The 24,574-nt window shown below is 35.1% G+C and overlaps 1 protein-coding gene across 1 annotated transcript in view; it reads left to right on the top strand.

Moving 5' to 3' along the window:
• Positions 1-24,574, top strand: part of FIG4 (FIG4 phosphoinositide 5-phosphatase) — a 64,057-nt gene that overhangs the window by 18,056 nt on the left and 21,427 nt on the right. The window contains exons 7-19 of the mRNA XM_027693397.1: positions 381-509; positions 2,001-2,101; positions 2,564-2,726; positions 3,278-3,375; positions 5,387-5,520; positions 7,344-7,460; positions 8,673-8,718; positions 10,146-10,294; positions 14,200-14,366; positions 18,829-18,967; positions 21,751-21,809; positions 22,402-22,549; positions 23,355-23,438. Coding sequence (XP_027549198.1) covers positions 381-509; positions 2,001-2,101; positions 2,564-2,726; positions 3,278-3,375; positions 5,387-5,520; positions 7,344-7,460; positions 8,673-8,718; positions 10,146-10,294; positions 14,200-14,366; positions 18,829-18,967; positions 21,751-21,809; positions 22,402-22,549; positions 23,355-23,438 — 1,534 coding nt within the window. The remainder of the gene's footprint in view (positions 1-380; positions 510-2,000; positions 2,102-2,563; positions 2,727-3,277; positions 3,376-5,386; positions 5,521-7,343; positions 7,461-8,672; positions 8,719-10,145; positions 10,295-14,199; positions 14,367-18,828; positions 18,968-21,750; positions 21,810-22,401; positions 22,550-23,354; positions 23,439-24,574) is intronic.

Raw genomic sequence — 24,574 nt, 5'->3', positions numbered from 1 at the left:
TGAAAAGCTTATGAAGTCCTCCTGTAAGAGCATTAACTGGAATTCGCAACTTTATTTCCCTTGTTATCAAATCCCTTTGTGCTACTGTGCAGAGATTTCTTTTCAGTACTGAAGTATCAGTAACATCTGTATGAAAGCACTTCAATAAGGTGACTGGTGGCAACTAGAGCAAAACTGCAAATCCTCATAAATGCTGGACTTCAGCATGTGCTTTAATTTATCTGTTTTTGCCAAACTTCAGGGATGTGAGTAAATGATACACTGAGCTACAGTCAAGAGAAAATCAAAACAGAGATCCAATGACCTGGATTTAAAAACAGTCCAGTGTAGGTAAACTTGTTTCTTAATTGCTAAGCATTTTCATTGAAACAACCTCCTAGGTGTATTTGGGATTTGCAGTAAGCCTTACGAAAAGTACGTCTGGAATGGCAAGCTTCTGGAAGCAGTAAGAGATACTGTTCATCGTGACTGGCTGCTGTATATTATTCATGGATTCTGTGGGCAGTCAAGTATCCTTTTACCGTTGCAATAAATGTTGGTTTATCACTTTTTTTAAGAAGTTTGAACATTGAATTATTTCTTTGTCATATAAATACCGTTCAATTTTAGAATTATTGTTTGGCTTTTATTTTCAGTACTTTTCTAGGTATTATGCTAAACAAAAAATGTGATTATGCTCTTATAATAAGCCCCTGAGAGGTAGACTGCATTTTTGGTGAGGCTCTGTTTATAAGCATGGTGTTTAGCAGTTAAGAGCTTGAGAGGATTTTAAGGCTCAGCTGTATTTTTTCAGATATTTGAGGAAACACTGGATTGCTGACATAGAAATGTTCACTTACTAATCTTCTCTAAAACATTTTTTAGTATCTGAGATTTGCAGAAATACTTTTATTTACTCTGTTTCTGTTGAAGATGATGATAGAACTTCAGCTCTGCTGTGTGAAGAGCACTAGGATATCTGAAAGCCTTTTTTCTTGACTATGTATTATTTTAAATGGTTACATGGGTCTATGTACATTGTAGCAGGAGGAAAAAAAGCCCGAATGTATGTCACAGTCCAAAGAAATGTCATCTCAACATCTTACATGATAAGAATTTAGTGTATTACAATGACATTTTAATTTATTCATCAACAGTATCATGTTAGTTTAAAAGCCTGTCAATAAAATTTCTAGGGGGGAAGGAAATACAATTATGAAGTTAAGGTTAGTGATGTCTGCAAAATTTAGTTTTGCCTTTTTAAAATTGTAAGGCTATTGGTCATTGGCTTAGTCCCCGGACAGAAAGTTACGTCTGGTTTTATATGCTGCTGTTTATTTGTGGTCTTACTTAAACAAAGTAGTAGCTGTGGATCTGACCACAGCAGCATTATGCCTGCAGCTGCTTAATGTGTGAGCAAATGCCTTCTTTCCTCTTCCTTGCATCTCTCTTAAGCTAAGGAAGCAGTGATAGTCACCCTAGGCATCTATCTGTTTGTTTTTAGTAAAATATAAAAAGCCTATAAAAATCCATCACTGCATCTGTAGCCTGTTTGCCTCTGGCTTCCAGTTGTTGTTATTTTAGTAGTTGTGAATTTATCTATTTTTCCACACAAGTAATTAGAGGGTGACTAATATACTTGATCTGAAAATAGAAGCTTCCAAGCTTTAATTCCAGTATTCACTAAAGCTGCATTTGCAGTGCTAGGTGTATCTTGTACCTATTTCACCTCCACTGTCACTTCATAAAATAGAAATGCATCTTCTCATCTGTATGTTGTGAAAAGTGATTGATGTATTCTAATGTAGATTCCCTTTTCAAAGTTCTTAAAACTGATTGTTGAAAAGGGCAATGTTCTCTCCCAGCTGCAAAATAAATTGTGATACTCATCACTGTTAAGGTGATTTTAGTAAATTAGATATTACAGTTTCATACACCTTTGTTAGAATTTATTTTTGCTTGCATAAAGTAAGTGAACAAAAAATTGCATGTAGCACTTAAACCTTAACTTCTCTTTCAAGAACTCTTAATATATGGTCGCCCTATATATGTCACTCTGATAGCCAGAAGATCAAGCAAATTTGCTGGAACACGCTTTCTGAAACGAGGATCAAACTGTGAGGTAAATCAAATATGATTTTGGGGGTTGTTTCCCCCTGCCTCCACAGTATGAAAGCTTGAGCTTGACTGACTGAAGAATGGAAATGGTTTAGAGGGTTATTGGGGTTTTGGCTATAAATTATGCTCTTAGATAATGTTATCACAGGTATCATTACATTTTTAATTATCTCAACATTGAGATAATGAAGTTATAATAATAATAAATTTAATAATTCTGAATTGGCTGTTGTTTTGGTTTTTTTACACTTAGAGATAATGTTATTTCCAAAACAGAGGGAAAAAAAACCCTGATAATACACATTTAGGGACAAATAGGAATTTAACCTTCAGTGTTGTTCTCAGGACTGTGATTAGGTATCTTACAGTTTAATTGTGCTCTGTTTGTAATGATCAGTTCTGTGTAATGCAGGCAGCTCTGAAGTGTGTTGTGTCTACATCATATGTGTATTTCTGTTTGGTTTAGGGAGATGTTGCTAATGAAGTGGAGACTGAACAAATACTTTATGATGCTTCAGTTATGTCATTTTCTGCGGGGAGTTATTCTTCTTATGTTCAGGTTCGAGGATCTGTCCCTCTATATTGGTCTCAAGATATTTCGACTATGATGCCTAAGCCACCCATAACACGTATGTACAAGTTATTCTTTGTGATAGATGATGGATAGTGCTGTGACCTAAAGAAACATCCGAGAGAATAAGGGAAAACCGAAGTTGCAAAAATGAAGTAATTGTCTATGCACTTGTGCTTTGGGAAGCCATAACTTAGGATAAAAAAAATTAAGAAAAAAATCTCCATCTCAGACTTCACATTCAGAAATGGAATACAAAAAGTTTCTACTTGAAGATGAGAGATTTCTTTGTGCTAATTTGTGTACAAAGTTAGCTATATTTATCTTAGTATTGTGGATAAAATATTAAACCTATTGAAAATGGTGGGAAATGTCTGGGCTAAGATTAATGGGACCAGAATAATTGTTCTCTATAAGTATCTTGTGAAAGTTTAAAAAGTCACCTCCAATTTGGAAAAGGGAATTTTTTTTAAAGAGGTTTTGCATGGAAAGAGGGGAAAGTATGTAATTGTATCATTACTACCAGATAATTAGTATGTCTTTTGTGAAGAGTACTTGTAAGGCAAAATGATTGCTTACTATAATCCTGAATATATGTATTTGTTGCAGTGGACCAAGCAGATCCTTTTGCGCATGTTGCTGCTCTTCACTTCGATCAAATGCTTCAGAGATTTGGCTCTCCTATTATTATATTGAATCTTGTGAAGGTACAATATTTTGAGTATGTTCTATGTGGTTTCTAATTTTTAATACTATGCTTATTTCTGTAGAGTCTCTCTGTAATTCTGGTTATGTTTGAAACTAATATTAGCTTATAAATTGAATATTTTCTTCATAAATCTCATCCTGCATGATTTAGTGCATAGTTGCTTCCACTACAGCCTGCAAAAAAAAAAAAAAGTCCCACATTTACAGACTTCTTACTGTAACTTTTCGCTGTTGCTTTCAGATTTTTGCTATTACCCTTTAGATGTAAGTCCAAATAAATTTATCACTAAATTTAATTTACCACTAAAAAATACCAAAATATAATGATTCCATGCAAAGCAAGGTTTGTAGACTTCTTGACAGAGGTGGTTATTTGAAGTATTATGGTAAAGACTTATCTTCTGTTGTTTGCTTCCAAGACTCTGCTCTGATAGAGTCATGGAAGTATGAGTGGGAGAGAAAACTGAAGCATCTGCTACTTACTAACAGGAAATGCCAGCAGCAGGGCTGGATTAGTGGGGAGAGCTTCACATTTGCTGCAGATTTCACTGCTGTGTGAGAGGCTGTGGTACAAAGCCTGGATTCTGGGTAGCACTGTAATTTTGCTCATTACATCTTGTATTTGTGTTGAAGTTGTTTTTGTTTTGGGATGTTTTTTTCTGTTTTGATCCAGCCAATTTCTGTGGTGGTGCATGTTCCAACATTTGAATTTAATATATTGATTTGTTTTGCTTGAATAATATCTTATTTCTTTTAGTCTTTGAAAAAGGTAATTTAATTTATCATATTATACAACTCTATTCAATTGAAAAAAAGCTTATTTTCTGCATTTTTAGGATCTGTTCTTAGTATAAAAATATAGGTAAAATACAAAAGGAAGGCTTTTAAAGCTCTAAGTTGTAATAAATGGCAACTAAATAACCTATTTTCTATTTCTAGAAGCATTCCTGTGTAGGAGTGCTTTTAAGACTGTCCAGAAGTCTGTGGGATTAACTTAGGATTCTATCTGTTGACATGAAAACTTTCATCTCTTGCAGCCTTAGCTTTTAAAACCCATTGTGGTCGTGTGAGTCTGGGCTGATGTGACCTTGACTCATGAATCATTATATGCTTTTATTCACATTGGGCTTCTGATGCAGTGACTGGCAATGCATCTCTTTCTTTAAATCCATGTCCTCTTATATCTGTCTGTTCTAGAAGCTTTTTAATTAGTAATGAATATATTAGACTTCTTTGGGTTTATTTGTTTAAGACTGCTGTTAACATAGACAAGACAGTCTCTATAGTACATGTTCAGCATAGGTTTTAGTTTGGATGGAGTGAGAGGCAAACCATATTAATGTATGGAGTGACTGTTTAAACACCAAGTTGGATAATGCCCCAGGCAACTGATCTAGTGAGTGACATCCCTCCCTATGGCAGGGAGTTGGAGCTTGATGACCCTTAAGGTCCCTTCCAACCCAAACCATTCTCTGGTTCTATGAAAACATGTTGTATATTCAGATAATGGCAACAAAATTCTTATTTTTAAAAATTATTGCAAGACTGGGTGATATGGGAGCTGTTGTTCCCCATTTCCTGTCAGTAATGGAGAAGAATTTGTCTTGGTACTCTTTTACCCCAGAATTGAATGGGATGCTTCCCTTTCTGCCTGTCTTTTCCCTTTTCTTTTGTCTTTGTCCATTTCACCTATATTACCACTTTTGTTTCTGTGTGCTCTTCTTTGCTCTTACAGCATTCCATTTTTCAGCCAATGACTATGCGCAGTCATTGTAACAGGTGACTTTTACTACTAATACAGATAAATTGTTAAAGACCTAGAATGCTCAGATTTTTCTGTCTCTTCTGTTGTTAATTTAATTGTACTAGTTATGAAGAATCACCTGCCCTTATTACAGCTTCCACTTTTAATTTCCTACATACATACATACATGTATTTGTGTATGTGTATGGGTTACATACATTTGTTAATAAAAATTGTGATGTTAACTTTTTTTCTTTTTGCTAAAGGAACGTGAAAAAAGAAAGCACGAAAGGATTCTTAGTGAAGAACTTGTTGCTGCTGTAACGTATCTCAACCAGTTTTTACCCCCAGAGCATGCAATTATATATATACCCTGGGATATGGCCAAATACACAAAAAGGTAGAAAAGATCTTTTTTGTACTAGTGCTTGTAGCCACAATACAAATGACTGTGTGCTGCCGAGTATGTCACTTTTCAGTTCAGTGTAGCTTAGAATGTTGGGAGAGCTTTATTAAGATCTATGAACAGAATAAAACCTCAGCTTTTTGAAGGATTTTTAAGGTTTTCTGTGGTTTCTTAGCAAAGTGGAACAAAGCCTGAAAACTTTGAAATTCTCTGCACAGTAAAATTTTAGAGAAAAGTCATAATAAAAAAAAAAAGCCATCAAGACTCACTTTTCATTTTGAATTGGTGAAAACACTGCGTTCTGTTAGGTGTTCCATTTCAGTCATTGAATTTATTGAGTTGCACAATTTAGTAAAACAGAGGAATTCATATCAATTAGCCTTTTCTATTTCCTCTTCCAAAGGGAAATGAGGGCATTAAGTTCAATGTTACAAAACCTTTAGGTTATTAGAAGCATGTATCTTAGAAAGGCAAATAAATTCAGTAACTTTTTATTCTATAATTTTTGACTATACAATGCTGTACCAAGATCATGTGAAAAGGATTAACATTTTCCAAAAAGTAGAAATATTTACAAGGCGTAAAAATTTTAAACCTACAAGTATAGTTTACTGTTCTTAAGTTGCATACAACTCAGTTGTAAAGCTCTCTGATATGCATATATCTACTGTATCTTATATTGCCAGAAATTCATGAAGAAAGATAAGAATTTTCAGATCATATTTCAGGTATCTGTTACTATATCAGTCTGAGCAAAACAATGGAAAAACTGGTTTGGGTCAAAAGGCATGAATATAATTAATGTTTGTCAGTTAAAATTTTGTGGGAAAAAAAGCTGTGGAAAACAATTTGCTGTTTGCAATTAGTAGTTGGTTGATATGGCTGGTCATGTAGGTCATGAAAATGTTACATTAAAATCTGATATGGTTTCACACTACTTTTTTATTCTAAAATGGCATTCTGTGCAGTTAAGTGTATATGCAATTATTTGTGTTATAATTAAATAACAAATCTCAAATTAAGGCTAGATATCCTTTCAGAAGATATGCTAGACGTAAGTATATCCACTCTAGTACAGATATAAAAATACCTGAGAGCTTTGAACAAGATTATGTGCAAAATTGACAGTTGCAGGAATACTGAGCATGTGTTTGTTTTAAGATGTAGTTTTGAAGTAAGTGTTGGAAAGTAGTACTGTTGGAAATGTTCCAAAATATTTCTTCTATCTCAGTATTAGCAGTCTTTAAAAAATAAATAATTGTTCTTGCTACTTGAAATTTAAACACTCTAATAAAAACCTCGAAAATGAAATTATGAGTAAACAGAAGTTAAAGTCCCCCATAATGAACAAATGGACACCCTGATCTGAGCGGAAGGTGCAGGACACCATGAAGGCCACACCTGGAAGCCAGTGTTACTGAACAAAACAGTACCTTGCAAACAAAACAAGGGAATGTGATTTAGCATAATCATGTATCCTTTTCTGCCTCATTCATATTTTGTGAATCACAGAAAGTTTTGTAGAAAAAAATCAGTGTGATGTAAAAGTCAAGAAGTGTTAGACTTTTTAAGTCTTCCACTTCTAGTTTATGTAATATGTTTTATCAAAAAGAAACAAAATTGCTCAGATATGGTCAGTTTCTGTTTCCTAAGTCTGTAAAATCTAATAAAATTATAGACATAATTACTGTTAGATGAATAAAGATGTGATGTGGGTCTGTCTTTAAATCATTTTTGTTATGGAAAAACTTCGCATAGTGAAACTTTTTTTAGTGTTAATGTATCTCAACTGTCTTTTTTTTTTTTTCTCTCCTCAGCAAACTTTGCAATGTCCTTGACAGACTGAATGTGATTGCAGAAAGTGTAGTAAAGAAGACTGGGTTTTTTGTAAATCGACCTGATTCCTACTGCAGTATCTTGCGTCCAGATGAGAAGTACCTATAATTTATTTGATGCTTACTGAATAACGTCTGTTCCTTGGAAAGCTGTTTGGAATTTCTGTTTATTAGATTATTTCTTATTTTGAGACTTACTAATTTGGAAATTAATAAGTGACTTCTTTTGAGGCATAGCAATAAGACAATTGTCATCTGAATGTTACTGGTGTTTACCTATGGATTTTATGGTATTAGTAAATAAAAAATTTAAAACTTTTTTAAAAAAAAGTATTTGCTTAGACTGCTGCAGATGAAGTCTCTCAAGTCTCTGAAAATCCAGAAATAAAATAACTTGTACATTGGAAGTTCAGTAAGATTTTGATTCACATTTTCGTATTGTGGATCTAATTCATCACTACCCAAATGGATGTTCGTATTTTACATGAAGAGCATCCTGGCTATTTTAGCCTATCTTCGTTTAGAAACAAAGTGAGCTCAAACTCTCTTAGAGCGTTTCTCTGCCACGCAGTATAGCAGATGTGATGAATATAAACTACCAGGAGCAAGATTTAACATCAGTGCTCTGTTCTGTAGAGGTACTCTGGTGAGTCTCAAATGTAGTGTATAGGCTTGCCATAGCAGTGCTCTAGTCAGGCTAAATAACCCTACTAACTTGAAAATATTCAGTAGTTCAGGGGTTACTTGCACCGAGCACAACTTCTTTTCTACCTCAAAATACCTTTGATTTCTGGTTCATGTTCTCTAGCTCTTGGGTACAGTTAAGGCCTATACAGAATTGCAAGACTTGGACAATATGCCTGTATGTATTGATGTATCCAGCGCATATGCCTGGGATCAGTATGAGGGAGAAGATTTAAATCAACCAGCTTGTCCTACAGTGTATGTTATACCTCTACTTTCTGGTCACTGGCGTTGTACCTACTTAAATTTTTGTGCACTCAAGACCCTATCTAGCAACACTTGTGTTGCTCTTACTCTTTTTTATGGGGAGCAAAGGAAATATTTAGTATGATTTTGGAATATTTCTGCTTTAAGACTAGATCCTTTATTTTATTTTTCAGTGTGGTTTAAACACAGCATCTTACTGCTGCATAAAGCTCTCATTGCTTTCTGTTATTCAGGGATATCAATTTTGCTTTATGTCAGGTTTTTAATTGTCACCATTTTTCACTGAGTACATCAATACATGATATGATCTGTTATTTTTTTTAATTATTTGAAAGTCATTCTGTTTTGTTTGTCATTCAGGTGGAATGAACTGGGAGGTTGTGTTGTTTCCACTGGTCGCTTGCAGGTACTAAACCACATTTTTTTTAGTTCGTGGTGATAATGATATAGATCAGCACTCTCAAAGATCCAGTGAACCGTTTCACTTAAATACCTGATTGGTGACTCACAGTCTGCTTCTTAATATTTATCGTACACAGTATTGCTACTGTCCATCCTAGAAGTCCAGTAGTCTGAAAAATGCTTGTATTTTAACTACTTTCTATTACTATTTAGTCTGTAATGTTTCCAGTGAAATGATAGTTAAAACAGCAGCATTTCAGCAAACTGCATCATTTACTGTTATACAGAAGAAGTAATGAATAAGCATACCTAACCCTGGTAACATATTCGTACACATGAACATGGGTTACTAGAAGCATTTTCAGCAGTGATGAATATTCTGTGCATTGTTACAGTTTCTATCACTAAAAGAAAATAGAACTGTAAACATGTCTTTCTTTAAGGTCAGAAAAGTACTGACTAAACTGTAAACCATACAGTCCCAAATTTGTACCTGGATATACTCTGAACACAGGGCATATTCTTAAGATGCATTAGTTGCTTTTGACTTGCCATTCATAATTTTGTAATTCATGTAAGTTTGAGAGCATGTGACCATTCCTTTACTGAGACCCCTGGTGGCCTAGTGGTTAGCATGCAGGACTCTCACTGCTGCGACCCGGGTTCGATTCCTCGGTCTCCCGGGCAGATGGAACCCGTTAGCCCTGTGAGGCCATCCATCTATGAGAAGGTCACTCTAAACAAACCTACGTCCTGAGGACCTCACTGCCATTGTCCAAGCTTGCTTGGCCCCAGCAGATGAACCTTAGGATTAAAGGGTGGGCTCAGTTCAGCGCAGGCTGTGTCTCACCTAAAAAATCCATTGCGCAGGCTTGAAAGGTAAAAGACCTTTCCCCAGATCTTCGTTCGCGAAGACTGGCCATTATTATTATTATTATTCCTTTACTAGCCAGTCACTGGTAAATGTTTGTTGAAGGCAGATAAACAGCAGAGCAGACAGAGTTTGATCTGTTTTTTTAATGTTAGTCTTGCGGGTTTACCTGTATTAGGAGAATGATTATTTTTTCTTTAGTGATTTGAAATAGTCACCAGCGGCATACATGTAAGCATTTGGATCACAGTTCATCTCTGAATAGACATTTTGTGACTCACACCCAAAAACTTCTTCTTCAGAGCTGTTTCCGATCTGGAGACATGCAGTTTGTGTGTTAATAAAAGCAAGAATATTTTGAAAGTAGGCAATACAGCAGTCTGATGTAGCTTGCTAGAGATGAACTGCTTTTTAACATTTTTTAGAAATGTCTTTTCTCAAATTTTTGTGAAAACATAGTTTGAGATTTGCTAAGACTTGGATAGTAGGAAAAAAGTAATAATTGTGAATGTAGTAATTTGTTAATTAAGATAAATCTTTTGTTTGGATTGCTTTACCAGACTGGAGTTCTCCGAACCAATTGTGTGGACTGTTTAGATCGCACTAACACAGCCCAATTTATGGTGGGGAAATGTGCTTTGGCGTACCAACTCTATTCGTTAGGATTGATTGATAAACCAAATTTACAATTTGATACGGATGCTGTAAGGTAAGATATGTTAATAATGTGTGTCATGGTTTTAACTTTTAATTTTGAGTCAAGAGGTATAGGAGGATTATATCTATGTAGGGGAAAAGTATAGTTATTTCTACTGAAATGAATTAATAATATTTATTCATTGAAGTTTAAAAAATCTTCCATACTTGAAAGCTTGAGAAAATCCAGTCATGCTGAAAGTTCATGCTTCTGGAAAGGTATGTTAATTAGTCTTCTAACAAGTCTTCTTATAAGACAACCGCTTGACTTTATTCTTTTTACATGCCTAAGCTTAAAGGTAAGAGTTTTTCTTTGAAAAAAATGTAACAAAACCCCCACCCCAGTCTTTTACACTTTCTTCAATTGCTTGAGGCAAAATGCTGACTAAAAGTGAAAATAAAAACACACTTTTATGGGGAATGCCAAACTGGTATTTATATAGAAGTACATCTTATCCTGCTATCTCCTGTGTTTTCTTTGCAAAAATTTTGTTGGTTTTGATTTATTGAAGAAAGATTTTTCAGCAAAATTGTGCTTTCAGATCAAGTATCAGTGATACTTATTCAAGCATCCTCAAACCATTTCAGACAACTCAGTATTTATATTGAAATGCTTTGGGAGTCAGTGAACTGAGCTACTTACATTAATTTCTGAAGCATATTTACAAGTTAAGAGTCCTTGAGGAGCTCTGTTTTTATTCTTTAATGCTGTTGTCATGACCGTGAAACTTACAGCTTCATTGCTGATTTTGACTAGTGGTTTGATAGTTTTAGAACATGGAGATGTAACTCATAGTCAGAAAAGACAAGTAGTCGAGCTTCCATCCCCTTTGCTTGAGACATACCTTCAGTTTCTCTTTTTTTCCGTTCGTTTCCAGCATTTACCTGGTGCCAGGAGCTGGTATGTGCCACAGAAACAACCTCACCTGCAACATGTTGATTCTCTGTGCAAGTAGTGGCCCCTGGCATTTACCTGATGGCCACGGAGAGCACCCACTGGCTGGCTTCCTCTGTGTGCTAGCAATTCCTCTCCTCCACCATGTCCCAGCTGCTTGGAGCTGCATGTTTACCTCTGGGAATAAACTATTTTTGCTGCTAATACCAGTTGCTGTGCAGCCTCCTGGGGCCTCAGCAATCAGGACTTGGGTTCTAACTAGTGGGGATTAGGAAGTGGACAGTTCTCTTACATCCACTCTCTGTGGTGTACTCTACAGCTGCAACTTACTCTGGCACCTCAGGCTGCATTTTACAGTCTTTCCTTAAGTGTCACTACCTCCCCCCTTCCTACCCTTATTTTGGGAGCCCAGATTTCTTCTGTTGCTTTCTGCTGCAACAGTCTCATGTTTCCTGTCTGTTTTCTCTCCTTCTTGTTTCTTCTTTATGTCCCAGCCACCCAGATTTCTATTTCTAACCACTATCTCTTAAGATTATAGTAGTTGCTTTGTCTCTGATTTTCCTGATACCTTATTTCTCATTATCTCTCTGAAATGTAGTTATTAGTCTGACATAAAAAGCTACCTTTAATCTGGCCACATTTGATTTATTTTTTCTCCTCCATTGCACTAGATGTGTGTTTGCCTGAAACAGATTCTGTCATCTCTTAAGACTTGTTTCTGAATTACTGTATTCAGAATAATTAAGAAATCCTGCTTCATAGTGCAGCAGATTCCAAAGACGAGCATGTGTTATAGTGTCTCTCTGTTCAGTGCAATGCAGTGCAGTCTTTCACTTTTTGACTTCCTGCATTCTTGTTTCTTGCATTGCCTCACATCAAGTATCTGTTTCCTGTGTATGCTGCCTCTTCATTTACAATCTTCTAACTGTCCAAAGAGGATAATCTTTAACAGTCTGTCTTCCTTAATTTAGCTAACATGTCTGAAAAACTAAATTTTTTTCATCACATTCTTCAACGGTCCTTCTTATAACTCTTATTTTTCTCATATGGTCTCACTGGCTGGCTACAGTCCGGAGTTTCCATTGAACTAGTATTTGAAGTCAGCAATTTATTTTGGTTCGCCAGCCTGATAGATAAAGAAACTGTGTGTCTAGCAAGACTAATTTTCTTAATGACGTTGTTGCACAGGACCATTTCTGAAAGCTCTATTTCTTAGTGATTCCTTCAGTGTAATTGTCTAGGAAATTTTCTAGATAAGACAACAAGGTGTACCTTAGCAACTTTTTTTATCATGTGTAGTTAACTTTTCTCTCTATGGAAGACTAGTCTTTGTGTGACTGCAGGCTTAATGTGTTAAGGCTGTGGAAGGGTAATTTAATTCTGTGAGTCCTTTCCAAATCAACTGGATCAGTGTCCTTAATGAATTTAAAGTTGTCTGCTTTCTATGAACCTCTATTGCAAGGTCATTGGAACTCTGTTCATCAATCCCCCATTCCTGACTGGGAAATTTTTGAGAGTTATCCTTTTACCCGCCAGTTCTTGTCTTCAGCCAGTTTTTTAACTTTTAATTGACCAGCATTGCTGGTCAAACAAGAACAAACCAACCCACCAAATCCAAAGAAACAAATGAGATTCTCATACGTGGTGTCATGAACTCTGAACAATTTGTGTGGAGGCAAGTGGGTTTGGAGTTATTTCTTTGGGGGTTTTTTGTCTGTTGTTTTGTGTTTTTTTTCTTTTTTTTAGAAGTTACTTAGCAGATGTTTCCTCCTAATTGATATTATTTTACTTGACCTTGGACAGAAGATTTGCTGGACAGCTATTTGGTTTTTGCAGAAATTGATTTGCTGCTCAGATAAGTGTTCTTCATCCAGAACCTTTTGAAGAGAACTTCAGTCAGATGGTTGCTAGGTTACTTATGCAATACTGTCCCTTTGTTGGAAACTTTCTTAAGGAAATGCTTTTGTTTTTTGTTTTGGTGGGTATTTTATTTTATTTTATTTTTGTTTGTTTCTATCTTCCTTTTCACTTCTTAAGGACTTCTTTCTTCTACAGGTATTACGTGCAGATGCCTGAGTTACTGTGTCTTCCTATACTGATGGGAAATACATTTCCCCAGGTTTGATGGTTGCGTTTTCTGGGTTTTGTTTTCGGTTTTTGGTTTTCCTTTTTCATTTTTTGTCTCCTAACTAAAATTCCAGCTTCTTTTATCAAAATGTCATCCTTGTCATTGTCTTGCTCAAGCAAGGCCATACTCTCCATTTCTGAGAAGCACTTCTCGATCTTTTGGTTTTAAACTGGGTGTCATCTGTTTAGGAGAGTCTTGTTTTCTGAGGCTGTTGTCTTGTTTTTGTTATTGATGGGAAGCTTCTTTAATTTTTGCTATTTGGACTGCTCCCAGTTTGGATACTGTCAACTTTCTGATGCTGAGGACTGTGTTGCTTTTTAGCCAGCTCTCCTCGGTCAAGTCAGTTCTTAGCCAGCTCTTTCTGCCTTCTTCTTATGTTGTGATCTCCCAGCTACAGCAAATGTTATCTGGCTGCTATACACTTTTCTAACAAGTCAAGTTTATTTGGTTTGTACCTCTGAGCCACCATTATTGTCTCTAGGGAGATTTTTGCAAGGTTATGCTAACTTCATTCCCAGTGGACTTGACAGAAAATGTACCCTTGAGATATTGATGTGTTCTGTCCCATTTAGTGTTTTTAAAATACCCTGGTTTGGGGTATTTTCTCCTCAGGGACTAGTGGGACATGTTAATCTTTTCCCTGAATCTACAGCACTGCATACTCTGTGGTGTGAATGTGTTCTGTTATATTAAAAATTAATGAAAATCTCAACGTCTAAACCTTCTTAGTAATTATTATGTCTGAATAAAATTTTCAAATATTTATCTGAATAAAGGAGAAGAAAATTTATTGCATTTGCAGAAAGACTTGATTATTGCAAAACTTTATTATATTTTCTCTTCAAAAAATTCTATTTAGAAGTTTGATAGATGACACATTTTGCTTTTCCCTCAGATTATTTGAAGAATTATATGAAGATCATGGAGACACGCTTTCTCTGCAATATGGAGGGTCTCAGCTTGTCCACAGAGTAAAAACATATAGAAAGATAGCTCCATGGACTCAGCATTCCAAAGATATTATGCAAACACTCTCAAGATATTACAGTAATGCTTTCTCAGGTAAATTTAATTTTAACTGCTTTCTTTTAAGCCATTATTTTCAAAGCATCTTACTTGTGATGTTTCAATAATTTTTACTATGATCTTATGACAGAGATCCTCTATATTAAAATTTCCAAATAATTCAGTAACATCTGATGGATATCAAATAGGTATTCTGAAATAGGTATTGATGAAATACTTATTTATCCTGTGTTATAGTATGCAGCCTTATTTGTTAAAAGTTAGTGAATTAATATAAGGATTATTTAAAAATGTGCACATATAGCACTGAATCTGTCAGTGACATTTGTAGATCAGTAGAGAAGCAGGTGGCTTTTACAGAGCTGTTAAAATGATGGACAGAATGTTTTCAGCAAATAGAAGGAAAATTGGTAAATGTAAACACAAGTAGAAGGCTCCATGTGTGCTATTTCTTGTGATGTTTCTGGGGCCTTAAAACAAAAAATAAGCTGTAATGCATGTATTATTTTGTATGAATAGGAGCTACAAACTTTAAATCTGTGGTAGAAAAGACAAAATTAAATTCAAAAATCAAGGTCCACCAAGTAAATAAGCTGTTTTTTTCAGTTAAATAAGTTGTAAAACATTAACTTACTCCTTTACTAGCTTGTATCACTCATCATTGGAACACTGATAGTATTCTACCTTCTTTTGAGAAACATTGCTAAGGGGAAACCTCTTTTAAAAATGCTGAGCCATACCTTATGCAAAATAACAAAGCAAAACAAGGAAAGTTAGTGGTTTTAGAAACCATGAAAAAGGTCTAAAAGATTGATCAAAGGACAGTGTAAGACATGTCAAAAGGGAAAATATTGAGTGCTACTGTATTATAAATACTGTCAGTCCTCTATTACTGTTTTTCACAAAAGCTGCATAGCCAGGGATGAAAGTACTTTTTTTTCCTCTTCCTAGTAGGCTGCAATTATTAGACTATGTGAACTTTAAACCAGTAAGTTGAACAAAGGCTAGAAATACTTTAGTAATCTCTGATTTCTTTGGCTGAAATTATTGCTTCTGTGTATGTAACATAATGTGAGAGCTCACCATTCTGAGTACTTTTCTGAGTATAAATCATGTAATTCGTGTATCATATTTGCCTGAGAAATGCAGAGCTTGTTTTATTTCAGTGATATGGCCTCTTACTGTTTGCACTGGCAATAAGGTATGAATTCATCAATTGTTATGAGCAAAAGGTAGCACACTTGCAGTGTCACCTGTCACAATACATAGAAGATGGAACAAATCTCTGAAGCTGTTCACCTTTATGCCAGTCACTGAAATAGTTAGGTGTAAGCTGAATTCTAACATTTTTCTTTAATTTGTAATTGTCGGAGAAATTAGGAAATAGCATTCCAAATAATATTCTTCTGGCTTTTATGCCTTTTAGAAAGTAATGTGATGTCACAGACTTCAGTGTTAAGAGTTGCAACATGCATAAACTTCTGAAATCTGGAATAATCTATTTATCCACAAACAGGACTCAACATAGAAAACTACCTTGTAGTGCTGTAAGAAAGGAAACTTAATTACCATAACCTTTTAGTCATGGGACGTTATAGTCCCATATGTGCTGAATCTCTCATGATTTAGTAATTTGTCGTGTGGTGCAGTTGCAAACTCAAATTGAGAGCAGTAAATTATTTTAAGCTAATTCAATTAACTGGCCATTTCAATTCCTAATTTCTCAAATGGTCTTAAATATGTGCTAGTATACACGTACATTACAGTATCTTTTGAAAAATCAGTGCAGTCTTTCTACTTGCTTGCATATAATTATAGCATTCAGTGCTAGCAATGAAGGGAGAAAAGTTGTTTGTCCTTTTACATTCCCTAGTGTACTGACATGTTCTCTTTTTTTATTGTCTAGATAAGAAAATTGATCTGAAAAACTCAGTATTCTCTTTTCTCTGGCTAGTATTTCAAAGCAAGGCAAAAGCTTTCACTATTTCTGTTCAAAATTAAGTGATTAAATTGTTCAACCATTAATGTAATGCAGTGGGAGGATTATGACCTTTCAAGTTAACTATCACACATACGTTTGTGCCAGCTTGAAGACTTATGCACAAAGAATCTTTAACATTATGGGGTTTTACCTACTTTTAAATTATAAGTTGAGAAGTAAGATGGTAGAAAGACATTGTCCTGTAATTCTGTTAAGTTTAAAACACAACTCCATAATTGAAACATTAAATGCAGAGGAGAGTTTTAGTCCTTCACCAATGTAACATTTAACAGCAGTCATTTTTTGCTATGAAAGAAAGGTAAGATTGCTTTAATGAACTGCTGCTATACACCATTTCAGACAATGAATTAATTAATTCAATTGGTATGAGTTTAAATTCAACCCGGTTTTCACACAACAAATTTCATTTAGATTTATTTCATTTTAGCATCTGTCATATAACTAGTGAGATAGTTTGTGAACTGTATTACCTTGTTTCAGTCTAATTATTTTACAATTATTTAGTTAACAATTTCAGTATACCTTCTGTTCCTGGCAGATGAAACAGTGGAATGAACAAAGGAGGCTCATCTATCCTTTTAGCTTTCAGAAATTACCACGAGTGTTGACCTGTTTGCTCCTGTTAATTAATTTTGTCTTTAAGGCTCCTCCAGTTTCTACGCTTCGAGAGCTTTCTTAAGGGTTTGTTCAGCACTTTCTTTAAGCCACACACTAAATATCTTATCAGGAAGAAAAAATACACTTTACTGCTTGTGACTTTTACTTTCTTTTTAATTCTTAGTACCCTCAACAAGGTTGTTTTGGCTGGGGGAGGTTCAGACCTTTTTACTGAGTTTTCTTTCTGCACAGCTTTCTTACTGTATTCTTGGCCTTCCTCATTCTCTCCTTATGTCTTGGTTAAATTGTGACACTTTTGCAGAAACAATACAGCTTGCAAACTATAAGGACCTACATATGCTTTTGAGTATTACTGTGTGGAAGAGTTTATGTTTATAAGTTGATCCTCTTAAGAAAAATGGGAAGGTGAGGAGTAATAAAGAAAGAAAAATAAGTGTCTTCTTGGAACAGAGCTCTGAAGAGACAATAAATGTATCTGGAGGGAGTATGAGTACATAGAAAAGGAAGAAATGGCCCAAATCCAGATGAAGGGTCCTCTAAATAGTGAAGAAAGCTAAGCAACATTAGGAGATTCCCCTTTTTTTCCCTGTTCCTGATGTCTTACCCTCTTACATTATGTGGCTGTTTATAATCCTGTTGTCATCACATTTCTACACAGCACTTAATTTGTCAGCTGCTTTTGTGTTTGTAAAAAATGCTTTTTGTTGCACAAAGGGAAGAGATGTTTGAATTCTGGGGAGAAAGAGGTATTGACTGAAACCTGGGTGGTAGCCAGGAATCAACTTTCTTCTGTCACACCACTGTTTTGTGGACTCTGCCTATTTTTTTACCTGCTTTCTGGTGTACTGAGACTTTATCTTTTTGATGGAGTGTATTGGTAAAGCAACACTCAACTCTCATAGTACTCTTTTTGAAACGTGGAGAGAACTGAAGGAGTAACCCTATCTATTGAACTAGTCTGAACTATTCCTTGTCTGATGATTACTGAAGTGCAAATAAGAGTGAAGAGCTTTCCACATGCACAAATAGAGCACAGTTCTCTACACATTCCCCCATACCTGAAGATCTTTTGAGTGCAAGCCTTCTTCTGCCTCTATGACTCTGCTTGCAAAGTAGTCTTTATACAGTTCACCATCCCTGAGCCCTCATTTGACTCTAGTGTTTCTTCATATCTGTTGTAACTCATCTTGTCTGCAACTAGGCAGGAAGAGGGATTTCAAAGATATAAATGAATGACATTTCTTACCATGCTTCATCTACAGTGGTATGTGCTACTGGATTTTAGCACCTGCCTTATTTTATTTGGTGGCATTCAAAATATGACAAGAGAAATTAATGATTTAAACCAACAGGAAAAAAGTCCAAATTATTAAAAGGTGTTTGTGAATTTTAATCATTTTACTGACTATGTTTTGGCTAGAAAACCCTAAAGAATTAATAATTTTTGTGTTTTGTTGTAAACTTGTATTGTATGGATACCATTTAATTTCATTAAATCATTCTTGAGTTATTTAGGTTGCAGTAAATTCAGCACAATGTGTCAGATTTCCTGAACCATGCATAAATACATGCACATGCTTCATGCATACACATATATACAGAGGTGGGAGATGGAGCTGCAGCGTGAGGTCTTACTTCTGCAAAGCCTTGGCTTCTGGGAGAGAAGCCAAGCAAAGAGTCAGTGCTGCCACCAGCCCCAGGTGCACTGCAGTGTGGCAGAAGGTCTGGTCTAAATGAGATTCCATTGGTGCTGCTTGAAGCCCAGAGGTCACAGGGGCTTCTCTGTATACACGGTGTATACGCACTCTGAGGACCAATGTCTGAATGGGCTTGAGCTGTGCGATGTTCCTGATGTTAATTGTACCTCTTGTCTAACAGATGCAGACAGGCAAGATTCTATCAATCTCTTTCTGGGAGTATTCAAGCCTTCAGAAGGAAAACCACATCTCTGGGAACTTCCCACTGATTTTTATTTGCATCACAAGAACACCCTCAGTCTGTCACAGACCAGGCAAAGGTATTTTGCTCTTCTGTTTTTTTGTTTTGTTTGATATTGCTCTAATAAATTTTAAAAGACATCTGTTGTTAATCAAATAATTTAGTCAGCCTGTCAAAAACTTGCTTACTGTTTTTTAAGTTTTTACAATAGCTTAAAAAAAACCTTCAAGAGATTACCAAAAAATGTTGAATGTTAGTGTTTTGAAGGATCTTCTTTAATGTGTTCTTTTGCTATTGCACTGAAAAAGGAAGTTTAATTTCATATGAATTTCTATCCTGCAGTGCAAAATGCTTCACTAATTTACTGAAGTACAGTTACTACACTTTCATTAAGCAATATTCGGGTTCACTCTTGATTTTCAGATTTATTATTTGTTGAATTTGAGATTAGGTGATGAGGATAACATTTGTTTATTTTTCTGTGTACTGTACTTAGTTTGCAGCTGTGCATACCAAGAAACCCATGATTTTCTACCTTCCTTTCAGCCATGTCTAGCCTGTTTTGAAGGCTACTTTTCTTCATTTGCATTCCACTGCATGGTTGCATGGTAATATACAGAAGTAATAAAGTATAAAAATTTTAAAGTAATTTGAGTGCTTCACAATGTGAAATTATTTTGTTGAGGATTATAAATACTGTGCATTAAGAAAAATCCATTTTAACAAAAAGGACAGCACTAGACTTTCAACTAAATAATCTCTTAGGAATTTTGACGGTTTTATCTTTGTTCATTCCATGAGTCTTAAAGCTCTTTATTACAAATGGTAGATCTGAATATCTGCATTTAGATTTTTGTCTGGGGCAAATTGCAAGTGTTTAAACAGTGCAATCAATCCCTGTTGGCTGCTTATTCCATTAACCCGTCACGGCAGCTGGCATATGATGTGGCTGTTCCTAAATTTCAATCCTTTTGTATTGGCTCCTGAGGCTTCTCTTGATGATAGCTCATATGAGCCGTACAGCCAAGTGCTATTTCAGGCATACGTGAAACATGCAATATTAATTTTCTTGCTTACTGGTTCTGAACGTTATTGTGTGTCAAAAATTATTTCTGTTGATACATCGCAAACGTGAGAATGTTCTAGTCTCCCTTTCATCTGTTCTCTGTTAAACAGCTGTCTCTTATTTGTCACAGATACTGTTCTCAAATGAGGTGGAATATTAAAAAAATTGTTGATACTCTTTGGTTACTTGTTAATTAGTTTTACTTTTCATTCTGGCAGAATTTCTTCTGAGCAGTTACAGTAAAAAACAAAGATGTTTCCTCCTATGAACAAAATGATACCTCCATGTAATAACTAGGTGAAATAAATAGGTGAAAAAAACTCTTCTAAGTAATTTTTTGTTTCTACCAAACTATTGGACATGTACTTCATGTAATTTCTTCCTGCTTGTATGTGCAGTCCCTCTTTTGGATTCCTTGGGCACAGCAGCAAAAGAAATAATGAAAACTCATAATGATATCAAGGATATAGAAAGAGAAGGAAGATGATGTTTCCTGTCATTGAAACTTCTTTTGACTATCTGTGCTTTTTCTATATTGTATTGCCTCTCCATTAAAAAGAAGAGATTTAGTAATGAGCTTCATATATTACTTTTATGCAATTTGTGGGTCACATGAGAGCACACTGAATATTGAAAAGGAGACTTTGTGTTGCCGTGTTACATATCATTTATGCGGGCATCAGAACCGGGTATGTCTGCATAACTTCTGAAGGTACCAGAGAAAATAGCTTGCTTAGCGTGGCCTGATACTGGACTTGGAGGAGAGGCAGGACCATTCCTTTCTGTCTAGGACACACACAGTTCTTGGAACTGAAGTGTGTTTCCCTGACTGTTCTTACTATCTGCTTAATCTCACTAACAAGTCTATCTCTGGGTGTGGGAATATATCCATTGTGTTTGCTCCAGATGGCTACATTGACATGAGTAGGAGATAACCACATTAATACTCTGATTACAGCCTTCACAGTATTGTGAATGCATACATATTTGAAATAAAAATCAGTGAACACAATTGTCTTTTCATTCCCTATAATGAAATAGAAGAATCTATCAGAATAATTTAGAGAAGAAATTAAAGTATATTTGAGAAGAGATAATAAAAATGTGTAAACATGAATGAAAGATAAAACATGCTTTATCCTATGAATGTTCCTTGACTTCCTTTGTTGTTTTACAGAAATCCTGTATAAGCTTCAAGCAGGGCTTGAATTTTGCTGTTAGATATGCCAACATACAGTTCTCAGATGTAGGACAGCTGTTACCTCAAAATGTATTTCTATGTGTAGAAATCAGATGTTTTGACAATCATCTGATTTTATTATCATATTTATAATGATAAATATTAATAATAATAATATAAATAGTAATATTTATTTTATTATTTTATTTATATTGACCTTCATTTCTTCATACCCTTTTTCTAAATTTTAGGATCTAAATAACAAGTGGGAGGAGATGCCTCTTTTCCCCCTCCCCAAAGACCAGAACAAAAGAAATACATAAATACCTTCTATATGTACTAAGACTTTAATTTTCAGTACTGTAGAGGTAGGCACTCTTCCCTCCATACATGTACAGAGCTTCATGTGTTTAAATTTCCTAACCTGAGAGCAAAGTAATCAAATAGGGGCCTGTTGAAATCCTCCATCCAAGGATAATTATTTACTTTCTTTCATGCTTGAATTTTAAAGCAGCGTTTGCTGAAATGGCACTGTATGGATGGGTAGATGTTATGTGCAAATGTTTAGACTGGATACAAATCTTCTGTATCAACCATGTTTCTGTTTTTCCTGTAGCTATACTTACTGGTGGACCACAGGTGTGCTAAAGCATTTACCTCTTCCTTTTGATGAAGGTAGGAACTGTATTTTCTCCTTGCCTTGCAAGAGTATCTTGAAAAAGAAATTTTAGTTACTAATGATTTTTAACTGTATTGGATCCCAAATCTGAAAAAAACCAAAACTTTCCGTATAATGATTGCTAAATACTTTTTTATTTTTTCCTCCTAATGAGACATGATTTTCCAAATGCAGGTTGCAAGAGCTACCTAATTGGATAAAACTTGACCTCCATCTGTTTATGAGCCAGGGCACACTTCATTCTTTTTTTCTTTTTGCTTCCATACTAACATATATTTATAGTCTATGCTGGTGGTTACATTCCTGTTGCAGATGACATGGTAGAGCTAGTATGTCTTAGTTGTCTAGGGTACTGTGAAGCATCTTTTATTAGGAACTGTCATCATGAAGGGAAATCAAATTATGATGGTTGATAATGTATATATATTGAAGATATGCAATGCATCTTCTTCATGTCATATTTCCATGTCTCAGGGGGTACATGACTGTAGAAAAAAATGCCTGGTAGGGTGACTAGGTGAGCAGGCTTTTTTAGATTTTTGCAAGAGTCAGTAATTGTTAGTAAAAATATTATTTTTTTCTCCCCAGTGACATGTGCTGAAAACAGACGCAAGTTGACAGTAAAGAAGTTCCACAAATATGAAGAGGAAATTGATATCCACAATGAGTTTTTTAGGCCATATGAGTTGAGCAGTTTTGATGAGACCTTCTGCTTGGCAATGACCAATTCTACACGGTATATTAGGATGTTTTGTGGCTCTAAATCCTTGAGTAGAAGTTGATTTGGTGTGAATTAAATGTGCATTTGATTTATTGGGTTAAATATGTGTAACTTCGAATTTAGCAAAGTTCTCAAAACTAAGTCACAGTACTGCATGGAAATGTTACTCTAAAAAAAAGTCTGTTTAAAATAGTGCTTAAATTTCCAATTATTTTCCATTATGGAGTGTCTGATGTTTGGGCACTTGAAGGCTGACAAATTAACTTTTCTCTGTGGACTCTGATCACAGAGCCTACCTTCAACACAATTGTTTTCTAGTTGTTCTGCTCTCATTTTACAGTTGTTTTCTTCAGTTCATCTGGTTCTCACAGCTGGCCAGATATTTTGAGGGTTTTTTGTTGTCAGCAATCAGCTGGATATTCTGAGAATAATCTGAATCATGCTTTAGCTGCAGACTTCTAGGGAGATTATGTTTAATGTACCTTTTTGACCCTATTTGAGTGCTGGCAGCATTTTGAAAACAATGTATGAAGCCCTGAGTTACAGGGCTTCTTCAGCACAGGAATGAAGCACATTGTTTTAGCATCTTTGGCAGGAGGTGATATTTGCTGCTGTTTTATGGGACTAAATAATGCAACTGAAAGCTTTTTAAATACCTAATATATGTAACTTGCAAAGATGAAGTTAGAACTTGATATCTCTTTTTATAATGATTTTTTTTAATTCAAAGATAGATGTTAGAGGTTGTTCTTCCAGAAAACTGAAAAATTTTATGTGTTGAACTTTGCTCATTAACAGTTTTGCCTTACTATTTTGGCAGAGATTTTATGCCTAAGAATGTGGGAATTGATCCCAGTCCATTTACTGTTCGTAAACCTGATGAAACTGGAAAATCTGTGTTAGGGTAAGTGTGAAATGGGAAATTTTGTTCTGATTTAATAGTAATGAAATTTAAAAGAAAATATATAAACTCTATGTGTGTGTCTGTGTAGCACATTCTGTGTTACATGGGAAATAATTCATTGGTGTTATACACCAACGTATAATTGTACACCTTGAAAATCACGTCTAAATTGAGATTTTTATTTGACACTAGGAATTCTTAATTCAGACTTGTTTAATATTTTCTGTTTTCTCATATTCCTGTAAGTGAAGTTCATGAGAAAATTTTTATATATAATATACAGAAGTTATTAAAATTTGATCACCACTTCATAGTGGTGGCAACTTCATTCTCTATTGGAGATGACAGGAATGCGTATATTCTTGTTGTCTTTAGGAATGATAATTTTTTCATAAATAGAACATATCCTGAAACAGCAATAAATGCCAATTTCAGCATAGTTTTTTTATTAAAAGGGTTATTAAAATATTTACAGATAAAATTATACAAAACAATTCAGCAGCAGTTATTGGGACAAATGAATGCTTCATTTAGCTGCTTTTGCATCCTGGACTTGCTTTGTTACTCTGTTTATTCCATTGCTGTGTTTGATCTGCTGTATCACACAAGGGCTGTGTGGACTCTTCCTGAATTTGTTCTATCTTTGATACCTGATACGAAGGAAACCTTTTGTCACTAATGACTAACCCTGTGCAGTCATAACATGATAAGTTCCTCTGGAAACTTGCTGTTTGGTTAAACACTAGGACATTTGACTGTCTCATGTTGTGCTCTGATCTCATTGCCAATAAATGTTGAGAGTAGACTATGCTTATCATTAGTAGAACCTAATTTAATGCTACTGATGTTCCCTGGGAATAAACAGGAAGACTATTCAATTGTTGTACAGTTTATCTCTGCTGAGAATTGTGAGTTTATGATACTTTGAGGAGAAGCTTTATTCTTCCGCTTTGGTATAACGTCGGATTTTGGACTAATTTGTCTTAAGATATTACATTAAATACTTGACTATTTTACATTTTTATGAGGCACTTTGCCTTAATCTCTCTGCTGTGATTTTTAGGGATTGTTACGACACAGAAAATCATCTCAATTAAAGCCACGTTCCACGACTCCCTGGTATTACTCATAAAGCT

Source organism: Neopelma chrysocephalum, unplaced genomic scaffold (genome assembly GCF_003984885.1).
Source record: "Neopelma chrysocephalum unplaced genomic scaffold, ASM398488v2 Primary Assembly neopelma1_23, whole genome shotgun sequence".
Taxonomy (NCBI): Eukaryota; Metazoa; Chordata; class Aves; order Passeriformes; family Pipridae; genus Neopelma; species Neopelma chrysocephalum.
The sequence above is the reverse complement of the archived record's forward strand: the minus strand, read 5'-3'. Positions and strand labels throughout refer to the sequence as shown.